General features: G+C 40.1%; 6 protein-coding genes across 14 annotated transcripts; 1 reads left to right on the top strand and 5 right to left on the bottom strand.

Moving 5' to 3' along the window:
- The first annotated feature begins 844 nt into the window (after window positions 1–844).
- LOC103874666 (transcription factor MYB20) lies at window positions 845–8,605 on the top strand. 3 transcript variants are annotated; one of them, XM_033274183.1, is made up of 3 exons: window positions 845–7,571; window positions 7,809–8,283; window positions 8,444–8,539. In XM_033274183.1, the coding sequence occupies exons 1-2, from the start codon at window positions 7,297–7,299 to the stop codon at window positions 8,254–8,256; spliced, it is 723 nt and encodes a 240-aa protein (XP_033130074.1). In that variant the 5' UTR covers window positions 845–7,296; the 3' UTR covers window positions 8,257–8,283; window positions 8,444–8,539. The 3 variants fall into 3 exon arrangements, with proteins under 3 accessions (XP_033130074.1, XP_033130075.1, XP_009151351.1); XM_033274184.1 differs by having other exon boundaries at window positions 846–7,571; window positions 7,809–8,263; window positions 8,444–8,605; XM_009153103.3 differs by lacking the exon at window positions 8,444–8,539 and having other exon boundaries at window positions 847–7,571; window positions 7,809–8,425.
- Window positions 8,606–8,693: 88 nt separating this feature from the next.
- On the bottom strand, window positions 8,694–14,808 carry LOC103874668 (probable serine/threonine protein kinase IRE). 2 transcript variants are annotated; one of them, XM_033274173.1, is made up of 17 exons: window positions 13,775–14,808; window positions 13,627–13,706; window positions 13,362–13,538; window positions 12,059–13,291; window positions 11,697–11,869; window positions 11,347–11,596; window positions 11,169–11,261; window positions 10,949–11,089; window positions 10,781–10,873; window positions 10,484–10,685; window positions 10,307–10,392; window positions 10,135–10,223; window positions 9,940–9,991; window positions 9,805–9,861; window positions 9,559–9,714; window positions 9,392–9,475; window positions 8,694–9,117 (listed from the first exon to the last, which is right to left on the bottom strand). In XM_033274173.1, exons 1-17 carry the CDS (start codon window positions 14,118–14,120, stop codon window positions 9,028–9,030), a joined length of 3,402 nt encoding a protein of 1,133 aa, XP_033130064.1. In that variant the 5' UTR covers window positions 14,121–14,808; the 3' UTR covers window positions 8,694–9,027. The 2 variants fall into 2 exon arrangements, with proteins under 2 accessions (XP_033130064.1, XP_009151353.2); XM_009153105.3 differs by having other exon boundaries at window positions 13,639–13,706.
- Window positions 14,809–15,087: 279 nt separating this feature from the next.
- Window positions 15,088–16,606, bottom strand: LOC103874665 (chloride conductance regulatory protein ICln). 6 transcript variants are annotated; one of them, XM_033274178.1, is made up of 7 exons: window positions 16,334–16,606; window positions 16,123–16,246; window positions 15,892–16,006; window positions 15,723–15,789; window positions 15,576–15,652; window positions 15,389–15,486; window positions 15,088–15,299 (listed from the first exon to the last, which is right to left on the bottom strand). In XM_033274178.1, the coding sequence occupies exons 1-7, from the start codon at window positions 16,501–16,503 to the stop codon at window positions 15,228–15,230; spliced, it is 723 nt and encodes a 240-aa protein (XP_033130069.1). In that variant the 5' UTR covers window positions 16,504–16,606; the 3' UTR covers window positions 15,088–15,227. The 6 variants fall into 6 exon arrangements, with proteins under 6 accessions (XP_033130069.1, XP_033130070.1, XP_009151349.1 ...); XM_033274179.1 differs by having other exon boundaries at window positions 15,576–15,650; window positions 15,730–15,789; XM_009153101.1 differs by having other exon boundaries at window positions 15,576–15,647; window positions 15,730–15,789.
- Window positions 16,607–17,680: 1,074 nt separating this feature from the next.
- Window positions 17,681–18,955, bottom strand: LOC103874846. The gene has a single exon (XM_009153273.2). It carries the CDS (start codon window positions 18,953–18,955, stop codon window positions 17,681–17,683), a length of 1,275 nt encoding a protein of 424 aa, XP_009151521.2.
- On the bottom strand, window positions 18,583–22,647 carry LOC103874845 (glutathione S-transferase T3-like). The gene is made up of 2 exons (XM_033274177.1): window positions 21,757–22,647; window positions 18,583–21,713 (listed from the first exon to the last, which is right to left on the bottom strand). The coding sequence occupies exon 2, from the start codon at window positions 21,183–21,185 to the stop codon at window positions 20,310–20,312; it is 876 nt and encodes a 291-aa protein (XP_033130068.1). The 5' UTR covers window positions 21,186–21,713; window positions 21,757–22,647; the 3' UTR covers window positions 18,583–20,309.
- Window positions 22,648–22,859: 212 nt separating this feature from the next.
- LOC103874664 lies at window positions 22,860–24,239 on the bottom strand. The gene is made up of 2 exons (XM_009153100.3): window positions 23,927–24,239; window positions 22,860–23,760 (listed from the first exon to the last, which is right to left on the bottom strand). Exons 1-2 carry the CDS (start codon window positions 23,981–23,983, stop codon window positions 23,086–23,088), a joined length of 732 nt encoding a protein of 243 aa, XP_009151348.1. The 5' UTR covers window positions 23,984–24,239; the 3' UTR covers window positions 22,860–23,085.
- Window positions 24,240–25,008: the final 769 nt, after the last annotated feature.

Raw genomic sequence — 25,008 nt, 5'->3', positions numbered from 1 at the left:
AAGTGTAACAGGGGTCCCAGTCCACTTTCTGGAATGATCAGACCTTCATTGCGATCTCAAAACCCCTAGGAACTTGGACCTCCCTAGACTCGAAACGAGCAGGAATCCAAGTATCTGTCAACGTTGACAAGCCCCTGCAATTCGAGCGTCGTATAGAGTTTCCAAGTGGTTGCATATGAAGGATCTTCTTCTCCTATGAGGGTCTCCACTGATACTGCTTTACCTGCCACATGATCTCACACGATAAAAATGCATGTCCCCAACTTACTCCGGAGGAATGAGAACTGAAACAGCAACAACAAGCAGATCTTAATGCTCAAGCAGACCCGGCTTCTCTTACGACAGGGACCATGAAATGACCTCGATCCCCTTTAAATGGGCGCCATTCCCCTAATCCAGGGAGACATAAACTTTCCTCCTCAAATCAACCCTAGAGTGACTACAAAGAGAAGAAAAAAGACAGAAGATTTCAACACCTCGTGAAAATAGAGCTTACCACCCCTATCAAAAAGAATCGTCTAAAGAGCGGGAATCATCTTATCGTGATCACCCTCGCAAGGACGATGTCTGGAGACGTCTAGAGCTTCCACCATGTGCTTCTTCCGCTTATGGAAAGGATATTTCTTCTAATGCTCCTCACGGAGAGATACCTTACTCACACAAGAACAGAGGGCCTAAACAAACAGAGTCATACAGAGGAAGGTACTCAAATCATCGTCATCAGGAAACTCGAGCCTGGCGTCCTCGATCCCCACCAAGGACAAACCCTTACACTGATATGGCGCCAGTATCTTCCCGAGCTCCCCTATCGGCGAAAAACACCCCAACCCAAACTGTCTCGGACTCTCAGAGAACCATCTCTGACAAACTGGGCCACCTGGACCTAGGAGACGTTAACAGGAAAGAACATCCAAAGAGCCCACTCACTAAAACTGCTGAGAAACGCCTAAAAATAATTAAGCGGAAAGCTCACATCACTGATACCCCAACTTCCCGCGATCGAGAACCTCGAGCCTGGTCATGCTCCTTCATCATTTGTGATCCAGAAGACATGCATCAAGCTCACCAGCATACCATATCTCCGAGACCGGAAGCTTCCTCTCCTGGTCATAAGAACAACATTAAGAAACTCGACTTCGACTTTGATTTAGAACTTGGCCAGGACCTTGAGATCACTCTCGCTGAAGATGAGATAGCTCTTGTTGATAGTATGGTCATGAAACTGAACGTTTGGAGATGGATGTGGAGATGCTGGACAACGATGATCTCCATGACGATGTTCCAGAGGACAATGCGGAAAAGATCAACGCCATCTCACAAATTTTTCCAGTTAATGCTGAGACTACAAATGAACTGCAGAAAGATCCTCCGATAGTTCCACTCCCTGCGGCTCCACCTCAAGCACAAAATGCTCTCGCCTCGACTCAGGACATAGCCCAACGTGCCTCGCTTCCCATGATCTCTGCAAAAGGGTACTTTAAGAAACTCGTTCCAAAGAACCCGGAATTAAAAGGTCAAAAGGCATCAAAGGCTTCAAAGAAGCTCAATCAGCTTCGAGGTTGTTCCCCTCGTAAGCGAAGCACTCTAGATAATCTCTCTACTGTCTCCTCCTCTGATGTCCCTCGTAATGAGGTGTTTCCTTCTACTTTAAGCAAAAAACCTTTGTCTCTCTCAGGTTCGGTGTGTCCCAGAAACCACCCAGTAAGAGGATATGAGTGCCATAGCTTGGAATTGTCAGGGAGCCAGAGCATACCTGACCAAGAAACATCTCCGGGAACTGCACCGTTGTTTTATTCCTTCTTTTCTTTTTCTTTCATAAATAAAAAGTAGTTTTTCTTTTCTTGAGGATTTTCAGTTTGAATTTGGTTATAATAAATTGTTCACCGTGGAACCAGAGGGTCGAAGCGGTGGACTAGCTCTTTTCTATTTAGATTCTTTTGATGTTACCATTCTTTATTCTGATAATCGTATGATCGATGTCGAGTCAACCATAGCAGGACACAAAGTCTACATCACATTTGTCTATGGTGATCTGGTTATTAAATATCGAGAAAATGTATGGGAACGTTTGACCCGCATGAGCCTTAATAGATCTGGAGCATGGCTCATGCTTGGAAACTTTAATGAAATCTCCACTAATCTGGAAAAAAAGGCGGTGGCAAACGTAGTGAATCATCTTTCCTGCCTTTCAGAAACATGCTCGCTAATTGTGGAATGATTGAATTCCCATAGTCAGGAAACTCCCTATCTTGGGTAGGTAATAGAAGCAATGGCAAAGTCCAATGTCGACTAGACTGTGTTGTGGGTAACGAAGACTGGCACCATTGCTTCTCCCACACAAATGTAGAGTATCTTCGCCTATGGGGCTCGGACCACCGCCCCATCGTCTCGCGTTTTCTCTCTATTAAGAAGCCCGGGAGACGAGGTTTCAATAAGATATACATTGGTATGGAAGGCTTCCGTGAGACCATTCTTCAGGGTTGGAACGACCCAAACCCCTTTGATCGAGATGATCTACACGACTGGATCGTGTTCTGTAGGAAAGTCATATCCATATGTAAACGGGCCAACCCCTCCAACACGGAAAAAAAGATTGAAGAGATAAAATGCCAACTTGAGCAAGCCCAGCTCGACGATAATTTCTCCACTGAGGCAATCTTGAACCTTAAGTGGAACATCTGCACAGCGTTCAGAGACGAGGAACTCTATTGGATATAAAAGAGCCGAGAAAATTGGCTACGAGAGGGGGACCTTAATACAATTTTTTTTCATGCTACCACCAAATAGAGGAGAGCAAGAAACCGTGTCTTAAAGCTACGAAGAACGAATGGTACATGGGCAGAAACGGACGATGATCTGGAACAAGTAGCGACATGGTACTTTCAGACTCTGTTCACTTCGTCGAACCCCTCGGACTTCGATGACTCACTCCAGTACATTACTGAGAAGGTTACACCAGCCATGAATGAAGCCCTTACAAAAGTTCCATCAGATGATGAGTTCAGAGCACAATATTTGATATAAACCCAGACAAAGCTCCCGGTCCGGACGGAATGACGAGCCTATTTTCCAGAAGTATTGGGGCATTACAGCGGAGGCAGTACGACTTACAGTGAAGGAATTCTTCACGAACGGTGCTATGGATCCCCGCCTAAACCAGACTAATATTTTCCTCATCCCCAAGACGGAAAGACCAACGGAAATGACAGAATTTAGGCCAATAAGTCTGTGTAACATCTGTTACAAAGTCATCTCTAAACTCATGAGCAAGCGTCTCAAGAAATACCTCCCAAAAATAATTTCGGAGACCCAATTGGCTTTTGTAGCCAGGCGTCTGATCACAGATAATATTCTCGTCGCCCACGAAGTTTTCCATGCTTTACGTAAGAACCTCGGCTGCCGCTCAAAGTTCGTAGCGATCAAAACCGATATGAGCAAGGCTTTTGATAGAATCAAATGGTCTTTCCTCAAAGCAATCCTACTGCAACTAGGCTTTTTTACGCAGTGGGTGTCATGGATCAAACTCTGTATCTCGTCAGTCTCTTACCAGGTCCTACTGAATGACGAACCAAAAGGAAATATTACTCCCTCGCGAGGCATTCGATAAGGCGATCCTCTATCACCCTTTCTCCTTATTCTCCTCACGGAAGCACTTATATCCCACATTCAGGGAGCGGAAAGGGAGGAAAGAATCATCGGACTCAAGATCGCCAGAAACAGTCCACCAGTCTTTCATCTTCTCTTCGCAGACGATAGCCTGTTCTTTTGTAAAGCTGACATCCAGCAACGATCTGAACTAGTGCGGATCATCAACACCTATGGTTCATCCTCTGGGCAACAACTGAACGTAAACAAATCGTCCATCCTCTTTGGAAGCAAAGTTCCTCCAGATATCAAGTCAGAACTCAAACGCTCTCTCGGGATCTCGAAGGAAGGTGGAATGGGAGTCTACCTCGGGCTACCAGAGAAAATCTGTTGAAGCAAAAAACAAGGTTTCGCCTTTAGTAAGACCGACTCCAGAACCGTATTAACTTATGGTCCGAGAAACTCCTCTCCAAAGGAGGGAAAGAGGTACTTATCAAGTTTGTGGCGCAAGCACTCCCAACCTATGTCATGTCTTCTGTTCCCACTAGAGATCACTAGAAAGCTTACCAGTGCCATCTCCCACTTCTGGTGGAGTACAAAACAAAATAACATAGGACTACACTGGATCGCCTGGAAGAGTGTATGCACTCCCCAAGATAAGGGAGGACTTGGCTTTCGAGATTTTAGAAACTTAAATCTCGCACTATTTGCGAAGCAGCTCTGGAGGTTGATCCAACATCCAACGTCACTCCTTGCTAGAGTTCTAAAAGGGAGATACTTTCGCATATCGACTCTGGTGGACATCACAAGGCCAAGCTCTCCCTCGTATGTCTGACTGATGGCCGCACAACTGCTCCTGAAAGCCGGCCTGAGATGATCAATCAGAACGGGCAATAACACCATGGTCTGGTCCGATCATTGGATACCAGACACGAAGCCACGGCCTGCTATCCCATGCGGTCCCTCCTTTAACCCCAACCTCCACGTCTATGATCTCATCGACCTGTTGTCTCCCAACTGGAACCTCCCGCTGCTCCACCAACTACTATCACCCCGCGACATCTCCCTTATCCAGAGCTTGAGACTTCCGCGCTCCCGCAGACCCGACAATTACAATTGGGCCTTCACAAAGTCTGGAGCTTACTCGGTTCAATCCGGGTACAACCTAGCGATGGAGATGGATACAAACCGCACGCCTCCTTTGGTATCCAAGCCAAGTACTACGAGTTTAAAGGCCAAAGTATGGTCCATCAAGACCTCACGAAAGATCAAACATTTTATATGGAATGCCCTATCCGACTACGTCCCGGTTTGTGGTAGACTTTCAGATCGTCATTGTAGTTCAGAGAGGAACTGTCCGCGATGAGGAGCTGACAACGAATCAGTCAATCATCTACTTTTCGAGTGTCCTCCCTCTGTTCAGGTCTGGGCTCTAGCCCATGTCCCTCACTCTCCGGGCTTGTTCCAGAGCAACTCAGCTCCCAGTAACCTTAATCACATCATCTGGCGAGCGAAAGAATTAGGCACCCCGTCCTCGATTCTTGATAATGTGCCATGGCTTTTGTGGTATATCTGGAAAGCTCGAAATGATAAACTCTTTAACGGGAAGGACACTTCCCCTCTAGATACAGTCCAGACAGCTATATCAGAAGCAGCTAACTGGAGACTAGCACAAATCCTACACACATCCCAAGGCAAAGAGGAGAACCAGCCACCACCCGATACGCAACCCCTCGGCCCCTGATGCTCGATTGACACATCTTAGCATCAAGAGATGCTCTTATTGGCGGAGGAATGCTCCTTACGGATGAGGATGGGGTAACAACCTTCGATTTATTTACTAGTAACCGAAGCTTAACCCCCCTACATCTCGAGCTTCATACTCTGCTGTGGGCCATGACATCCTCACTCCAATTGGATCAACTAGATATGACTTTTGAGACGGACTTTCTACAACTGGTCAAGATCATTACAGAAGGCAAAGAAGACGACTGGCCATCTTTATTGGTCGAATTTGAAGAGTTTCACCACCTTCATTCTATGTTTAATTCTTGTCCATACGTTTTATTCTTCGTTCTTGTAACTGCTCGTCCTTGCAAAAGGTGCTCGTCCTTGCCAAAGGTGCTCGCGCTCGCGGCTTCATCTTTTCCCATGTAAATACTAGATCCCCTAGCTGGATGGTTCACACCAACCAGAGGGAAACTTCTTAATAAATTATAGAGCTTTTGATGTCAAAAAAAAATATAAGACTAGATAACTCCTAATCCTAATAGAAATAACACTTTCAATATTTTCTAATCTTTTTAGATAAACATAACAAGTTAGAATTAGGATAGCTTGTGTTTCAAGCTAACTCCAAACTTAAACCAATGTATAACAATATATAGCTAGGGTTTCTCGTCTTCATTTCAAGAGTAGTTTATTAATTATTGTTCTTCTCATATCAAACCAGCATCTGTTATCAAACCAGCATCTGTTGAGGATATTCTCCCCACAACAGACTCAATTCAAACAAAAAGAAGTCTTAACAGGCTACAGCTAACTCTAGCAAAGGCACTAGACAATGACATGACATTGCTTTGTTACTTTGCGTAAGTTAACCAGCCGGGCCTGGAGTCTGGCTTGACTTCGTCTTAGTCTGGCAACCGGCCTGAGCTTGTGTTCTTTATCCAAATGGTCATCCTCAAGCCGAAGTGATCAACGCTTGAACCTCGCTCATATGAAACAAAAAATTAAATGGCTCTTAATTAATTAGTCTTATCACTCGCTTTTTAAGAAAGCTTCAGCTCTTAAATTTTGCCAGACAGCCAATGTGTTGATATCGGACGCTAAGGCACAGTCCTGGCGTGTTCGGAACTGGCTATGAGTGACGTATCCTCTTCAAAAGGGGCGTGGATACGTCATTAACTGAACTTTTGTTAACAATTAATTTCTCAGTTAAAAATAACAGATAAACTTAAAAAAGAAGCCTCATGTTCTTTGTCTCTATTTTAAGTCTCATTTTCTTGTCATTATCAAAACGCAAGTAGCATGATCTTCTTTTTACTTAATAACATGTGGATAAACATAAAATTTACTTAATATCATGTTAATATAAGATTTGAGAAATTAGAGAAAGAAAAGATAATATAAATAAACTATCTGCATACATATATAAATAACTAACAATTGTGTACATATAAAAATGTTAGCTAATATCATCAAGTTTACGAGTAATCCAACATGAGCCGTAAAGCTGATATATATGAAAGGTGGAAAAAAGTACGCTATGTAGTATGTCATTCTGTAACAAAGTTTCTAAATTGGGAAAGGTTTTTATCGAATTAAAATACATACAACTTCATTACACGGTACTTATCTAATGTTATATATAGCTCAATCGGCCACAAAATTTCGGTTCGAGTTTTCCACGCCCACCGTTAAATACTTCAATTCAAGATATATATATAATACTATTATATACTGAATTATTTCTCAAGCATCCCAAAAAAAATGGCCAAGAAACCCCATACGTGTGTATATATATAGTTAGTTAGTTGAGATAAACTTGCTTATACCACTTTTGTGTTTATTTTTCTTCCTATTTCCATGTTCCATTTTCCGACCCCATGATTCTAACCTAGTTTATTTCATGATATTGAAATATAATAAAATTTAAGTTCGGTAACATTTTTTTTTGGCGTGTGAAGTCTGTTGACTTATAGAGTAATAATGGGTGGTCGTAAACCATGTTGTGATGAGGTTGGACTCAGAAAGGGGCCATGGACGGCGGACGAAGATGGGAAACTAGTTGATTTCTTAAGAACACGTGGAGCAAGCGGCGGATGGTGCTGGAGAGATGTGCCGAAGCTGGCGGGGCTAAAGAGGTGCGGCAAAAGTTGCCGTCTCCGGTGGACTAATTATCTGCGGCCAGATCTCAAGAGAGGTCTTTTTAGTGAAGAGGAAATTCAACTAGTCATTGATCTTCATGCGCAACTTGGCAATAGGTTATTATTATTTTTTCATCAAAATAATTCGCTAATTTTACTTATTTTATATAGTAGATGAATATTTATCTTTATAATTTGTTTTCCTTTGTTTGAGTGGAATGTGTATTCCATTTTATCTAACTAAACGATTTAGATTTCTAGTAAAATGTTGACTGCTTTTAATATTTTATTTCTCTAACAAAATACTATGTGCTCCATTAGTGACATTTATAAAATTTATCTTTAACATTGTAGATGGTCGAAGATTGCAGCAGAACTACCGGGAAGAACAGACAACGATATAAAAAATTATTGGAACACTCATATAAAGAGGAAGCTCATAAGAATGGGTATTGATCCAAACACACATAGTCCGTTTGACCAACAGAAAGTCAGCCACGAGAAGGAGGAGACGACATTGGTCAACGGCCAAGGCCCTCTGCACCAGGCAGAGGCACCGGTGGGTTCGCAGAATGATACGTCAGCAGGAAATCTAACCCACTTAGCTGACATTGACGGTGACAATATTCAACCGTGGAGCTTTTTAATGGAGAACAACGGAGGAGGATGTTCTTCGGTGGGAGAGCTGACGATGCTGTTGTCCGGAGACATTACGTCATCATGTTCGTCTTCGTCATCGTTGTGGTTGAAGTATGGAGAGTTGGGATACGAAGATTTAGAACTTGGATGTTTCGACGACTAGGGAGAGGGTAAATAAAATACATGTTTGGTGAGATTTATATATGCCGTAGGTTATATATGGCTCATTTTACTTCACTCTATACTATACCCATGTTGTTGGACCAATCTAACGAATAGTATTTTGTATTTTCTGATCAATAATAAAACGTTCTCAACAGTCACTATAGATTTTCGTTTCCTGTTTGCAGGTTCTCTGGCCTCGAATCCGTTTGATGTTCTGATCATGATGTTTGTCTGCATGGAAACTTCATCTTTCTGTGAAGATATTAAAGCACTGAACGAATTAAGGCTTTGTACTTTAAGTAGATATTTTTTTAAGTAAACAATCTTTACTACAGTTCAAAAATTTATAAATATATATAAGTTTAACGTTTAAGACTGGTACAATCTTCTTCACTGCTGGCTGCATAATTTGGTTCTTGAGAAGATTCCTCAAAATAGGTTTACTGGGTCTTTGTTATCATATGTAAACAACAACGAAAAAAAAAAGAGTTGTTACTTTTTGTATACATATGCGAGAGATAGAGAGAGAGAGTAGTAATCTTGAAAAATCTTGAGGGAGTTTCAGGTTTTCAGGCTGCTTCAGATATGAGATCTCTGCAGCTCTTTTTTGCTTCCTATCTAATGCTATGCTTCCCATTTATTCTTGCCCAAAGAGAAGAGACCAACGGCCTGATGAACCAGAAACCAATCAGCACTTGAAGTAGATGCTCAATACACATATTCATCATCACACTTGGGGCCCAGAGCTAGTTTTTCTTTTCGGTTTTGGTCAAGGGGCTGATGGGTTTGAAGCCTCTGTTGATTCCTTAGCGTTCTTTTGGACAAGATCATAGTTGATCGAAGCCAGTTGTGAGAGGTTCTAATAACAAAAAAAGAGCATTAATATTGTCAAAAGTAATAAGCATTCAAAGGTAAATCCAAAGGGAGAGAGAGAGAGAGAGAGAGAGAGAGAGAGAGAGAGAGAGAGAGAGAGAGAGAGAGAGAGAGAGAGAGAGAGAGAGAGAGAGAGAGAGAGAGAGAGAGAGAGAGAGAGAGAGAGAGAGAGAGAGAGAAGAGAGAGAGAGAGAGAGAGAGAGAGAGAGAGAGAGAGAGCGTAGGAATTGAACTGACGAGAGCGTAGGAATTGAACTGACCTTGAAAGAAAAATTGCTGAAGGAATACTTCACAGCAAGATTGGGTCCGTTTGCTAATTCTGCTATGCTACCACACTCATCACCCTGTTTTTTTACAACATATAAACAAACATTTATTATGGAACTTCAAGCAATCAATGGAAGTTAAAAAAAAAAGAGAGGCATACATCTTCCTCCTGTGTGGTGAAAGAGCTGCTGCTGCACGTGTCTGTAAGGTCATCAAAATCGCTGCCTCCATGAACATTTTCGTCTTCCGGGTTCCATATATACCGGCTCATGAAATAGCTAGTGTCTTGTGGTTCAGCCGATGGTACAAACATAGCCTGTAACAAAATATACAAAAACTGAAGTTAGTATAGGAGATAGTCATTTTCTCAGGGAACTTAATTTGTGATTGGAATATGGAGAGAAACCTTTTGCCTGGCAAGTGTGTCCCAGTTTATATCTTTGAAAAAATGATGCTGCTTCACCTGTAAGTAGATTTTCAGAAGACTGATCTAGCTTTGAAGAAAAAATGTTATCTACGGGATGAACTCATAGAGCTTTACCTCTCCAGCTCCTGTTGCACCTAGTCTTTGGACAGGATTTTCGGTTAGCAGCCTGAAACAAGGACATAAGCAGACAATGTTACCGCAATCAACATGTTCTTAATTCTCTGTGATCGATGAAAAGGCGTGTAGATCTAAATCCGGGAAAGAGATGAAGTTTCTGAGATTTATTTGCAGAAGTGTGAGATTTCTTACTTGTTGATCAAATCATATGCTTCATAAGATATCTCATCTGGCACATTTGGCCATGGTATATCTCTGTTGATTATATTTTCAAAAATTTGCTGAAAACCCACGAATGAAAAAAATGTTAAGCAGTTAGAATAATGTCGTTCTGATATCTGATGAAGTCAGCGTGATAATCTACCTGTGGGGTTTCTGCATTGAAAGGAGGAATACCCACGAGAACCTCAAAGAGAATAACACCTACTGACCACCAATCAGCGGTTTTACCTGTAGTGAAAGATAATATAAGTCCATGAACAGATTTCATGATGACATAGATAAAAAAAAAGAAGGCAAACTTCCTTATGAAAATACTAACCATGACCCATTCCAAGAAGTATTTCAGGTGCAAGATAATCAGGTGTTCCAACAACTGCATGCTTTTTACGGCTATCTTTGTCTTGTGAATGTTGATTGCTTCCATCTTCGGCTAAAAATTCACTATTTCCCAATGATGCGTCACCTGATAAGTCATCTGTGCTGTTGATAAGACCAACCTTGGAAAGCCCAAAGTCTGTTAACTGTATCACAAGGTAACAGGTTTTGTGAGAAATGTGGTGACTCTCACCAAATCTGTATGCTTAACGCAAAGCTTTAAATATCGATAAATATTGACCTTGATGTGACCATCCTGATTGATCAACAAATTGTCCGGCTTTAAGTCTCTGTGAATGATATTTACAGAATGCAAATACTCCAGTGCAAGCACCTGAAAAAGGCATTTGATTTAAGTTCAACTTCTATAACAAAGTGAGCAAATTTGAGGTCTTCAAAACGGCCTTACAACTTCTGCAATGTAAATGCGGGCCATGTCTTCGTCTAAGCAACCAAGATTTTTCAGCAATGAAAAGAGATCTCCACCATTTAAGTACTCCATGACCAGATAAAGATTTTCGCGGCATGTGAAAGAATAGAAAAAACGGACCTGCACAGCTAATAGAAGCATTAGAGAAAGCATAATAGTTTTTCGTGACTGGCGATTATAAATTTCTGACATTACATACCACGAATGGGTTACGAATTGAGATAAGGATGTTACGCTCCGCTAAAATACTCTCAACAGCATTCTTACGGATCATATCAGCCTTCTTTAGAACCTGTACCATAGTTTAGTCAGGTAAGAACGTATTCATAGAGTAAACCTGGAAGAGAGAGAGAGAGTAACATGTCAGTAACACCAACCTTAATAGCGAACAAATCACCAGTTGCCCTTTTCCTTGCAAGAAACACTCTTCCAAATGCACCGCGGCTGATTGGTTTTATAATTTCAAAATCTTCTATTGATGTTCGATCATTAGCGCGTGGATTTAGTGGGCTCGCCCGTAAGCTACGCACTGTATCCTCATCTGCTGAGCTTTCTTCATCCGCCGTGGCTTTTGATGAGTCTACTTTTTCATCATCTATCTGTCCACAAAGTTCAATGTACTTCTCCCTGGATTCATGAAACAATAAAAATATCAGCTTGACTGAATTTGCAGTTAAACAGTAGTGATGATTAAAAAAAAAAACACAGGATAAGTAAAAATGCTTACTGCAATAGCTTCTCTATTCTCCTTCCAAACGTTTCTACCACGAGGGCGTCTGCCTTCCTATCCTGAATGACGTACTTTAGCTCATCCAACTGCTCAATCATGAAGTCCAATGAGCTGTATCCACATAAATTCACATTTGCCACAGAGCGAGCAATCTCTAGCAACTTGTTTATCTGTCAACTCAAAGCAGGAAATAAGGAAAAACGATGAGAAGTTGAATTTCAAGCTCAAATAAATTTAAAAAACAAAAAAACAAGCAAATGAGAGCCTTTTCAGCATGTAAAAATATGAAGAAGTCCAATGAACTAATCATTGCTTGGAATGTTGAAGGCATGAAAGGCATATAAATTTAAACATTTTACCTGTTGATAATTCTCAAGCTCTGTTATTGTTTTCCGACCACCACTTAGTAGCAAATCTACTTGGCTTTTTCTTGGTGTTCCTGGTGATGGTGGTGTCAAGCTTCCTGCTGACAAGTCTTTTGCTTCATTCGTCATAGACACTTCATTCAAGATTTTCAGTTCATCCGAAGAAAATGTATTCTCTGAACGAGGAACACAATCAAGCATGTCATCTGAACATCTATGAGAGCTTTCATCCATATCTTCATGTCTACTGAATGTAGCATTATCAGCAATTCCTCTCGGGGTTCCGCACTTGGGCGTCCATGACTCCAGAATTGTCTCAAGACTTTCAGCTACTCTTTCAAGCCTCACGTTCACATGTATCCCCTTCAAGTCACACCTATCAGCGATGGTGCAGATTCGAGAGTGCTCTTCTACATGTACAACTGGTATTTCAACTTCGCAGATACGGCAGATCATGGAGTTATCGTATGTCATACATTGATGATCCGCCCAGAAACCCCACATGTCACCTTTTCCTGCGGATGCAGGCTGGCCTGAGGGGCTATGCAAGCCTTCAGCGTTTTCATCTCCATACACTTTTGGTTGGATTTTTCCCTCTCCTTTCGCCTTGGGAGTAGTATTAGCACTACGGTTCTTCTCGGCAGCAGACGGAAGCTTCTTCCAGGATGACATCCGGAAATTGCTCGAAGTTGAATCATTACTTTTAGCAGTGTTGACTTCATTCCCATCACCTCCACTGTTGGAGTTGTGATCAAGATTCTGCTTTTCGTTAATGCTTTGGATCTCCTTCTCTCGAAGAAGGTCCTGCTGTCTCGAAATCGCTACCATCTGTTCAGGATAAACACCGAGATCACTAAGCTGATGCATCCCAAGAATGTGCTCTTCAACGTAACCGCTCTCTTTACGAAACTGCACGAGCCTATTGCAGCGAGTAAGGATGAAAAGAAGACGGTTATGAGCCTGCTTGAGTCCCCCCATGGGTAGCTCCTGACGTTTATCATCTAGCTTCTGAACAATCCCTTCACATTTGAGCCAAAACTCACTCGCTGGCATGGTTGCACATTGGCGAGCCTCCACCAACAGATCCTCGAGACCCGTTCTCAACTCTTTGTTAGATACAGGAGTGCTCTCAAGAGTGGTGACCAAGTAGCCAGCAAAAACTCCCAAATCAGCATCAACATCCTCCTTTTGTCTATCAAACTTGGTTCTAATCGCCCCCATAATCTCCTAAGAAAATGAAAACGTGAGTCTCAAGTCATCAGAAATGAACATAAGGAGAGAGAGAATAGTAACTAACCTCCATGTGACCAACAGCTCGAGACCTCCACACGGGGAAAGGCCTAACACCTTTGGAGTTGAGTTCATGAGAGAAGCTCTTGATATCATGAGGTTTCTTCTTACGTCCACTTGTGACACGCAGTATCGCTTGAAAACGTGGAGAATGTGTTTCCTTTGCAAGACCAACATGAGAAGTCTGCATTGATCATATATAAGAAATCTCATCAAATCAAATCAAATGACAACTATTAAGCAAATTAAAAACCGTGAAAAAAAGAACAAACCATATCATTCACCTCTATCCCTGGATTGGTGTTTACAGGCACCCGCAGAGATTTTGATTGCGTCCATTGAACTTTCTTTCCTATAAGCAACAAATCATCATCGCATCTCTGAATTTCAAAATTAGATGTTTGGTTGAACAATAAATACCTTGATCGGGTTGATGGGGAGGAATCGGCCATCTGGCACGCGCATCGGCGCGAGCATCAGCAGCCCCAACCCTAGCTTTCTCCTGAACCGAAGGCGTGGCCGACGAAAATCCCAAAGGAGACGGAGCCGGAGATGATTTCGTTCTGATGTGATTCAGACCTAAGGAAGAAGGACCAAGCATTTCGGGAGAATCCTGGCTCCTCGTGGTGGAACCTTCCGCAGCAGCTTCATCGTCGCCCGATTGGCGGGAAGGATTCTCAGGGATCTTCTCCAGGTGTTTCACGGTGGTCAATTGCGGATCACGATTATGCTCATGCGACTGTTCCGTCGTAGACATCGGCGACATTTGGTAATAGGGATCGAGATTTCTGAATACCTTTTTTAGAAGATTAATTTGATTTTCATATTTACATTACCAAAAGGTTAACACAGAGAAGCGGTTGCGAAAGAGAGAGATAGAAGGAAGGAGAGAGAGACTGAGGTTTTCGCGGGAAGTGTGGGACTCGGTTTTTTCTTTTACTAGTTAGATGCAAATCCGCTCAATGCGTATGAGTCTCTTATAAATAATAATAGTTTTTATTTATTAAATGAAGATTAATTTGATTACAGTTGATTTTGTAAATTAATTTTGATTATAGTGGATTTTGTGGTAACATCTAGAATTGTCTAATTTTTTTATTATTTTTTTGAACTTAGCTTTAGAATTGTCTACTTGTTCTAAAAAGATTGTGACATAATATTTCAGACGCTACAAAATATTAATTTGATTATATAGTTCTTTGAATATTCATGTGTCCATATCGAACAACGTGCTTCCAACACAATACATGTCTTCCCCAGTTCTTGAAACGGAAAATCACCCAATCTTATAATTTTTTTAAAAATTAAAAATTAGCATTTCATGATGTTTTCTTCAGGGTTGACAAAAAACACGGTACTAAGATATTTTTTGTTAGAACTTCTAGAAATGTACATTTTATTTTTGTTATACGCACGTTGATACTCTACGTAATATTATTGAACAGAATTAACAAGTTATTAAATAATCAATCATAGTGTATATATAAAATAAGGACGACGAATATCCAGGTGAGTGGGCCAAAATGAAATACATAAGCCCATGATCTCAGCGATTAGTCTCACTTTGATCTTAATGTTTCAACGAGTATGATGGGCAGCTTTTTAGCACAGCACATGATACATCAAGTTTAATGCATTAGCCTCCTCACTTTGTGCAAAATGTTCGAGGGTTCTTGATGTTAGGCACATGCTATGTTCTGGTTCGTGAATGAGTAAGTGATTAAGGAGAGAGATAACAAGATGAGCAAAATCTACCTTCCAAGTCTAAACGCATATTTAACAAAGCACACAGCTCAGCTTTGAAGAACAGAGAGACGACACTGTTTTAACATAAGAAACAACTCTGTTTTGGAGTAATACATTTGTGAACAGATTAGTGATCTTTGGTCTCACTTTCATGAACCATCTCTTCAGCGTCGTCAAACCTCTGATCATTGATCTGGAGCTGCGGTGTGAGTTCATGCGTCAATGAAATTAGCAAACATAAAAACAAACATGCGAATAAATTAGGTAAAAATCAGGTTAATGATTTACCTCGAGCATAGGCTGAGCAAGACCCCCTTCATCTCCAATGGATAGACCAATTACACTCGTCGGGCTCTGGGATATTGGCCATTCGCCGTCTTCTTCCGCTGCACAACACAGAAAACAAATGTCGACATACAGCCATGATGATAATCAAATCTTAAGATTGGTCTCAGCGTATAAAAAGAAGCATTACCTCCTCCACCAACAACCATCTGATCAGCACTAAACACCCAGTTATGTTCTTCTTCTTCTTCTTCTTCTTCTTCTTCTGATGAAAAAGATAAAATGAAACGAGAATGTAACAAAAAAAATTGCATTAAAGGAAAGTAGCAAGGTTGTATCTTTACCTTCAATTGGTTCAGGATTGAGCTCAGCACATTCACAGAACACATCAAACAGAGTATCCACTGTCAAAGACAAGAACAAAAGTTAACATCTAAGACTCTTGTGAACTATGTTCTAACCGGTTCAAATTAAGCACTTAAAGAATTGCTACATTAAAAACTCACACTGGGTAGAGTCAGAAGGAACAAGCCTCATCTCTCTGATCTTAGACAAGTCCAAAGCTCCGGTGGATTCAGTATCATCCTCATCTTCTTCATCCTCATCATCTTCAACTTCAATCTTCAAGCACAGAACCACAAACTCAGACAACTAATCTAAATGCAAACATCATGCAGACATGGAACCGTAACAAGCACTCAAATCAATCCCACAGATACTAATAAGGTGTTGCATACCTGAGTATATATACAAGGAGATGAATAAGCCTCTTGATCTCTAGACACTGCGTGAAGCGATATGGATAAGAAATCGACGGCGTAACCTTTCGCCATGTCTACATCACTCAGCCAAATCAATTTCCTGCAATGTATACACTAGGCACTACTATAATCTCCATCTCAGAAGAAGGTTCCAAAACGACAAGGATGGATTTGAGCAATCTATCACCTGGAAGTGATGTAGAGAGTTCCGGGAGACTCCAGGGATCGATTCCCGAGAGCGACGGCGACCGAGGGCTGCACGCGCATAAGTTCCTCACCGTTCGATTCCTCCAGAACCGGTGTACCGGAGCCATTTCCGGTTCTGTGCGCGAACTCTCTTAGACCACCAACCACCATCGTTTCCGATCACTCTCAATTCTGGTAGGGTTTTTCTTTAGGGTTTTCTCGGAGAATCATGATGAAGAACGTTATTAGGCTTTTGATATAATGGGCTTCGTTAGAAAATGTCCATTAAATGAATTAAAGGAGCCCATTTGTTTATGGTGTCTCTCACATATGTGGTCCATTTCATTAAACTCACTCAACTTGGTTTTGAGCTTTCATCTTTTCCCCACTAAATATTGATGCAAACTATTTTATGGCTTTGCTCAAAAAAAAAACTACTTTATGGCTACATCCTGCATCCATGTTATCATAAATGTTTTTTTTTTAATTTCACATATATTGAGAAACTTATTAAATTTTGTGTAATACATCGATATCTAAATGGAAATGTCATTTTCTTGTACAGTAGGATGTGGATAAGGGAAATGGGGGGGGGGGTGGTGGTCATGGGGATATGGCAAGCTCATGGGTCGTTCGTGATTCATTGTTGTCTTGCACATTGTGACAATGCATGCATTTATGAATTGGTCATTGTCAATATATCTTTTTGAAAATAACATACTTAATGCAATGACTAATTCAAAGAAGAAAATCTTGAATGCCTCCTAGTTTGTGTACATGCCTTATTATTACTATATCCATAACTTCTAAAATGTAGATTGATGAGAATTTAAACCCCATATCTTGAAAACGTACTATCCTTTAAGCTTTGAGCATATATTTGAGTCAACTTAAATAAGAATCAAAAGTCGAGTATTCATACCAAATAAAATCACACACCTTGATTATTATATACATATATTAGTCACATCTCTCGCCCAAGTTTGGCGGACTCAATCGCACCCTTCCTTCATCTTATGTAGAAGATAGTTAGGGCAACCACAATGGTGGGATTGTGTTTCAAGTTCCTTAGGATTTTTAATTAAACTTTTATCTTAAGGGATCTAAGCTAAGGGACTAAGTGGATTAATACTAGGACTTTGATTGTCCCTTAGTTTATTATTTAATTAATTTATTTATTTGAATAAGTGATAACATATGTAAAGAAGTTTAAATAAAACTTATATGATAGAAGTTTAACATTAAAATTGAAATATTAAGAAAATTACAAAAAATTTAAAAAAAATACAAAATCATAATTTAGAAAAACTAACAAACATTTATTCCAATACAAATAGAAACTTATAAACTATATGTTATTTGGAAGATGTCCAAATTTATTCCATATATTTTCAATCAAATCATTTTTTAAACGTTGATGGGTTTCTAGATTCTGAAGGTTTGTCCGACGTTCAAGTGGAGTGCCGAGAGGTGACGGATTATTGACGGTAAAGGTATCCGCCTCTTCTCTTTCTCGAAATTCAGCAATGTTGTACTGAGTTCTTGACGATCGTTCATCCTCGACAATCATATTATGAAGTATGACACAAGCTCTCATAATATTACCTATTTTTCGTTTATCCCATATGTTAGATGGATTTTTAACAATGGCAAACCTAGCTTGTAGGACTCCGAAGGCACGCTCGACATCTTTTCGCACACCTTCTTGGGTTTGAGCAAATACAGAATGCTTCTGAGTTTGTGGTAGTCGGATAGATTGAATAAATGTAGCCCATTTCGGATAAATACCATCCGTGAGATAATAAGCCAAGTTGTACGGATGATTGTTGACATAGAAGTTAACTTGTGGTGCTATTCCGGTAATATCGTCATCAAAAACGGGTGATCGATCGAGAATATTAAGATCGTTCATAGTACCTGGAGCTCCAAAGAAGGAGTGACATATCCAGAGGTCATATGATGCCACCGCCTCTAAGACAATCGTTGGTTTTCCGGTTCCTCGTGAATACATTCCTTTCCAAGCAGTGGGGCAATTCTTCCACTCCCAATGCATACAGTCGATGCTTCCAATCATCCCTGGGAACCCACGTTGCTCCCCAAAGTATAGTAGTCTCTGCAGATCTTCCGGTGTGGGACGTCTTAGGTATTCATTGCCAAACAAGCTGATTATTCCCGCGGCAAAATTGTGCAAACATCCTCGAGCAGTTGTTTCACCCATTCGGACATATTCGTCCACTGCATCAGATCCAACACCATAAGCCAATTGACGAATTGTTGCGGTACATTTTTGGAGTGCAGTAAGACTAGACCGCCCGGTTGCATCTACTCTTTCTTGAAAATGCCGTACTTCAGTGGAGAGACGCTGCACAATACGCATGAATAATGTCCGGTTCATTCGAAACCGTCGCCGGAAGACATTGTGCGGGTAGGTTGGAGTATCGCTAAAATAATCATTCCATAGCAAATCTTGACCTTCCTCCCGATGTCTGTCAATAAAATTACGTGGTACACGCTCATTTTCTTCTAGAAATTCGTCAATGTCTTCAAATAAGTCTTCGAATATATCTTCATTATCAGGTTGGTGATCGTCTTGGTGGTAATGAAAATGAGAGGAAGAAGCCATTGATAAATTTTTGCAAGAGAGAAAATGCTATGGAAATTAAAGAGAAGATAATGCTTTGCATTTTTCCTAACCAAAAGAAGTCTCTTATTTATAGATCTTGGTAGTTAGGAAGTATGCATGTGATTTTTAGGTATGATTTTTAGGTAGATAGAAAAATACATGTGAAATTTAGTTAGATAGCAAACATACATGTGATTTTTAGGTAGAAATAAAACATACATGTGATTTTTAGGTAGAAAGAAAACATACATGTGATTTTTAGGTAGAAAAAAAAATACATGTCAGTACTACTCTATAATATATGATTCTAAACGAATGACTGTAATACATACATGTGATCATTTGACAAGATATTTAAAAACATACGTGATCATGTTTGACGGTCAAACTTGGTACACAATATTACATTGTCTGAAACTGATTACATCCGAGGGGCTAAGAAAAAAACAACATCATGCATTGCCTAAACCCACGCTACGACCATCCCTGCCTAAACCATTACACATACATAATCCCCAAGCCTATTAAAATTAGGACCGCGACCATAGCACCCACAACATACTGAAACCCATCACTACAAACGGATTTCTCCTTAGCATTATCACACACGGGAGATAACTTATCATAGTCACTCAAAAGAGACAGGTTATCTACCTTTTCCTCCAGCTGGAGGACATGTCTATCTCTTGCTCTCATCTCCTCCATCACCGCAACGTCCCACCATTTCCATACATGGCACTCTCCGTCGTCTTTATTCACGCAAGTGTATACTAAGCGACCTGTATCACACACGGAAGATAACAAATCATATCGGAGAGACGCTGATGAGTAGCTACATTGTGAAATTGTTGTTACCTTGACCATTAATACTTCTAGACGGTACAAGCTGTGGCGGAGAACCACAGTAGCAAACCTGCGGGAACCCGAACTCCACCTCTGGTTGTGGAGGGTATATGACGGATGAACGACGTTCTAAGCTTAGCTCAGCTTGATCACGTCGGATTAGATCCTCCGTCTCGGAGTATTCAGTGTCTGAATTGTTTCCAAAATTATTCTCCGACTGTGATGGTTGGCTATAGCTGTAGCACCCCATTTTCTAGTATACCTGCAAGAAAATAGCAAGAGCAAACTACATTAATATGGTTTAAAGGCTATTAATCATACATAGAGAATAAAAAGTGGCGCGAGAATAAAATTATGACGTTAACATTAGCTGAGCAAAGTATATGAAACATTGAGCACAAAGCAAAGGATCCATACATTAATGGATCCATACATTAAGGATCCATACATCATACATAGAGAATTAAAAGGTTTAAAGGCTAAGCCACTAATGTTTAGAAGCTCTAATTGGTCAGAAACACTCCGCTAAGAGCTTATTCTTCACAGCTTCTTCCGCCTCAGTCAATGGTTGAGTCTTGGCAAGGAGAGTGTCAAGTATAGCTAACTTCGACAGTCTCTCCTTCCTCTCCAAGTCCTCCTTCTTCATTTCCCAGTCCTCCTTCTTCATTTCCCAAACACTCGCATAGTCAGAGACAGACTTTCCTTTACCACCATTTCTTCTAGCCTTAGCAGCCTTGATTCCTTCTGGCCTCCGCTCAACATCAACGACACCGTCGGTGGTGGAAGGTTGGGTCGTTGTCTCAACATTCTTCCTCTTCTCACCGCCACCAGCTTTAGGTCCGTTAAGGGAAAGCCACTTCTGTTCAAATCTCAACGTACACCACGCATGTTCAAGAGTAAACTTCTTAGCTTGATCAGCAAAGAAGATCTCATGCGCCTTCTTTAGAAGATCAGTGTCACTCTCACCACTTCTATGCTGTCTCTCTGCTGCGGAGTATGCGGCACAAAACTTGTTAACTTCATCGTTTAGTCTATGCCACCTTTTCTTGCATTGCCCGGGTTCTCTCTCACCTTCCTCTAATCCATGAGGACTTGAGGAATAAAAATGAGCAACCCTATCCCAGAAGGTCCCCGACTTCTGCTCATTTGCTACAATGGAATCTTTAGAGGTGTTGAGCCACGCACTGATCAACACCTCGTCATCAGCCGGGTCCCATTTGCGTCTAACACCACGGGCGACTGGTGGTACTTGAGATGGTTGTGAACTGAATGCCGGGATAGGTTGAGAATCACCAAAGTTAATACGACCATGGTAAACGCTCCCTTGTTGACTGTGAAGCAGTCCTAATAAACTAGAGCTCTGACTATGAATATTATTTGGATGCATAGCAGTAAGAAAAGAGAGGAGATATATTCGAGAAAGAGAAGAGATATATTAGAAAAGAGAAGAGATATATTAGAGAAAAACGAGTGAGATGAAAAAAGTGAGAAGAGCAAATAGATTTTATAGGAGGAAGTTAAGACTACCAAGTACAAACGCTAATAAATGGCTAACTAAGAACAAGAAATGTCTAATCCAAACTTATTACACAACAAAAGCTACCTAACATTCCTAACTACATCATTAATATAAAGAGATTTGGTTTCAAACAAACTAGACTAAGGCAAAGAATACAAAATACATTAACAATCCTAGTCTATTTCGAACACCTTCTGTTTTTCAAATACACGCAAGTGTCTTTAACAATAGCAAAGAAGCTAACTCAGGCAAAGAATTACAAACTCAGGCAAAGCAGATAGATGATAGCAGAAACATAACTATGGCAAGGTGTCACAAAAACCACAAAAGTTTTATTCTTAATGCATCTCACAAAGCAAGATTACAAAATACATCACAAAAACCACAAAAGTTTAACTACCAAAAACCACAAAATACATCACAAATACATAGAGTATACATCTTGTTACAAAGCAAGATTCAGACGATAGCAAAAACATAACTAAACTACATCACAAAACAAAACGAGCAGGATCTTTTCCGACAACCACAAGAGACACAAACTATTTAGTTAATATCAAACTGTAAATATAGCAATCACTCAACCTATTTTGTTACAGGATCTCATCTCGAACCACAAAAGTTTTAAACGGAGGCTATTTTTTAGCTACGAATCACGCATATAATCTAAAGAAAACAATCACGCCGACGGAGATTCCAGAATCACGCATATAATCTAAAGAAAACAATCTCAACCTACAAGGATACAAATCATACAATCGAACCATGTAAATCAATAAACTTTATTCTATTGCAAACCCTAGAATCTATCCATTTCATCTAGGAGTTGAAGACCGTACCTTGCCAAGATTGGGACGATTCGCCGAGGATTTGGAGAGGAAAGAAGCTTGCGTACAGGACCGGAATCGAACGGCAGTGGATTGAGATTTCGAAGCTGCGACCTCTCGATTGGAAGCTGCGACCTTTCGATTTGCAAAGACACTCCGACGGAGACTCCGGTGGAAGAGAGAAGACGCAGGTGGAGTGAGGAGATCAGGTACTCGCTTTCGTTTGGAAAGGATCGACCTTCGAATCGATGCTTCACTTCGTCGCCATCGAGCTCTCCTTTTTCGAATTTTGATTTCAATTTCCCAAAATGCGAATGAGCCGAAACGACCGTCCCTTCTTCGTTTTCATCACCCAATACCGTGATGCCACGTCTCCTTCGGGACGAGCCCGATTGTCCCTTACTTACGGCCCGTCCCACCCATTTTAATTTCTTTTTGAATTATTTTCGACCCAATAAAAAATAAGGGATGGCCCTAGGCACGCCCGATGCAGATGCATGCCCTTACGATCCTTGATATCTATTTTGAAGATACTGTATAAGAAAGATATAACTTGCATAGATAAATAATACATCTTTCTTGATAATATAATTTCATTGTTTTAGTCTCAGATGCCGGCATCTTTTCTCGTGCACGTGCATTATTGAATAGTTTATTTGCTAAAATCTGAAGAATCACAATGTATGTACATGTGCTCACGAAGTAAAGTCCAAAATGAAAAGAAATTAAAAACGAAACACATCTCTTCATATTCACACATACAAAAAGAAAAGAAAATGAAACACATATTTTCTGTTCATACAAACATAACACTCCAATACTAATCCAAACTCTTTTTAATTACTTATAGAAAATAACTAATCTTCTTACTACTCCACTCGTCTGAACCATTACAGAGGTGATTTTTGCTATAAAGTACCCAATGATATCTAAATGTTTAATTAAGCTCCAATAATGGCTTCTCCTCGTGGAGCCCTAACTCTAAACACATGCTCCTCTCCTGTGCACTTATCAACTTTCATCACCCAATTACTCTTTCTCACGTGGTCATGGTGATGATGATGACCATTGTTCTTTTTCATCGTCTTCTGGTTATAACTACCATTATCGTTAACCCTCGTCACCAGCAACCCTTCACCTATAGGTAAAAACTGCGTTTTCCTCCCATCGCCAAATCTCGAAGATCCTCTCGAAAACGCGTTATAACCCACCACAACGGCCACACCGCTTCCACCGCCGGTTCTTGCGTTTTCTTCATGGTTATTAACAATCTTTCTAACAATATCTTGGTGGTTCTTTAGATTACAATCGACGAGAACGAAATCTGCTTCTCCAAAATGACCATTAATTAGAGTGTTGTCGTTAGATTCTCCAACCACGAATTGTATCTGATGAATCTCTGATGGTTCCAACATTTTCTTGGATATGATTAGTTCTTCTATGCCACGTAAGACGCATACCACTTGACCGCGCGTTTGATTAGCCGCGGCGATTAGGGCAACGACTATGTCAGCATTTGCTGCACCGGCACAAGCCACGACGATCTTTCTTGCGTTATTTCCGGCGGCTAGAGCCGATATGAACTCAGCCACGTTTGGTTCTTTTGTTCTTTGATCCTGCAAAATGGATATACATATGTCAAAATGTGACATTAATACTAGGTAGACAATAGTTATCTTTATAGCATCGATCCATATCATATTTTTCAAAACACTAATTAATTAATGAATCATAAGATATCTTCTAATTTATTCAAATATATAAAAATAAATAAATTCTTACCTGTTTCAATGTAGTAAGGTAGGCTTTAGTAGCATTTTCAGCAGACCAAAAAGCCATTTTGTTTTTGTTGATTTGAGAATATCTTAGAAAGAAAATCGGAGTTCTCTCAGTCTCTTGCTTAAAAAGTTTTAAAGTGGTTGATGATGGTTTTTGGTTTTAGGAGTTAAAAGGTCTTTATTTATATAGTGGGAGATTTGTCAAACAGGCTGGTCCAGTTTCATGAATCTTTTCTCTTAGATATAATAAATAGATGGAGAAGAGAAAATAATTTTGGTCAAGTTGTAGCAGTATTCAACATGCGTGTATACAATATTGTTTGGTATTATATGATATACATATGTATATATATCAAAAAGCATATTGTCTCATTGTCGAGGGACTAGTCAGCTATTGTCATTGTTAATGTTCCTCTGCTCCTTATGATATCTAAATTGAATTAGACTATGTTCAAGGGTTGTTGTTAATGGAATTAGACTATGTTCAATATGGTATATATGGCATACCCACTTAGCAATGTGCCTCCCATAATTGATTGGCAAAATATACGTGAATTAGGGAAAAGAAACCACATGTATTGTACTAATGATTTTGCAGATCATAGTAATGTTTGTTCTAAGTATAAACATTTTACACGGAAAAACATTGGAACTTAAACAAATACAAACGTGAATACTCTACTCTAGAAAGCATTCATGGCTTGAATGTAGGTCAACATAGTCTGGATGTTCGAACTTGTATACATGCATGCATCTTTAGGAATACAAACATTAATATTTATATAATTTACTTAAATTTACATGTATAGATAGTTTCAACGACTATTACCCAAATATGAGTAGATAATTAACTGATTAATTAGAAAGAAAAATAAAGTTTGAATTATAAGAATCAATGAGCTGTAATGTCTATTGCAGCAGGGGCAATGGACATCTCAATGAGAATAAATATATATATAGAATAAATCATTTTAAAATGTAGTGCAACAAAGAAGTGAATTAAGATTTGATACACATCGTAGGACATAGAGAACATGGGTCCATGTTTATTCTGGCAACAGGCCTGCAGATTTTCTTATAAGATTA

Source organism: Brassica rapa, chromosome A06 (assembly GCF_000309985.2).
Source record: "Brassica rapa cultivar Chiifu-401-42 chromosome A06, CAAS_Brap_v3.01, whole genome shotgun sequence".
NCBI classification, from domain to species: Eukaryota; Viridiplantae; Streptophyta; class Magnoliopsida; order Brassicales; family Brassicaceae; genus Brassica; species Brassica rapa.
The sequence above is the reverse complement of the archived record's forward strand: the minus strand, read 5'-3'. Positions and strand labels throughout refer to the sequence as shown.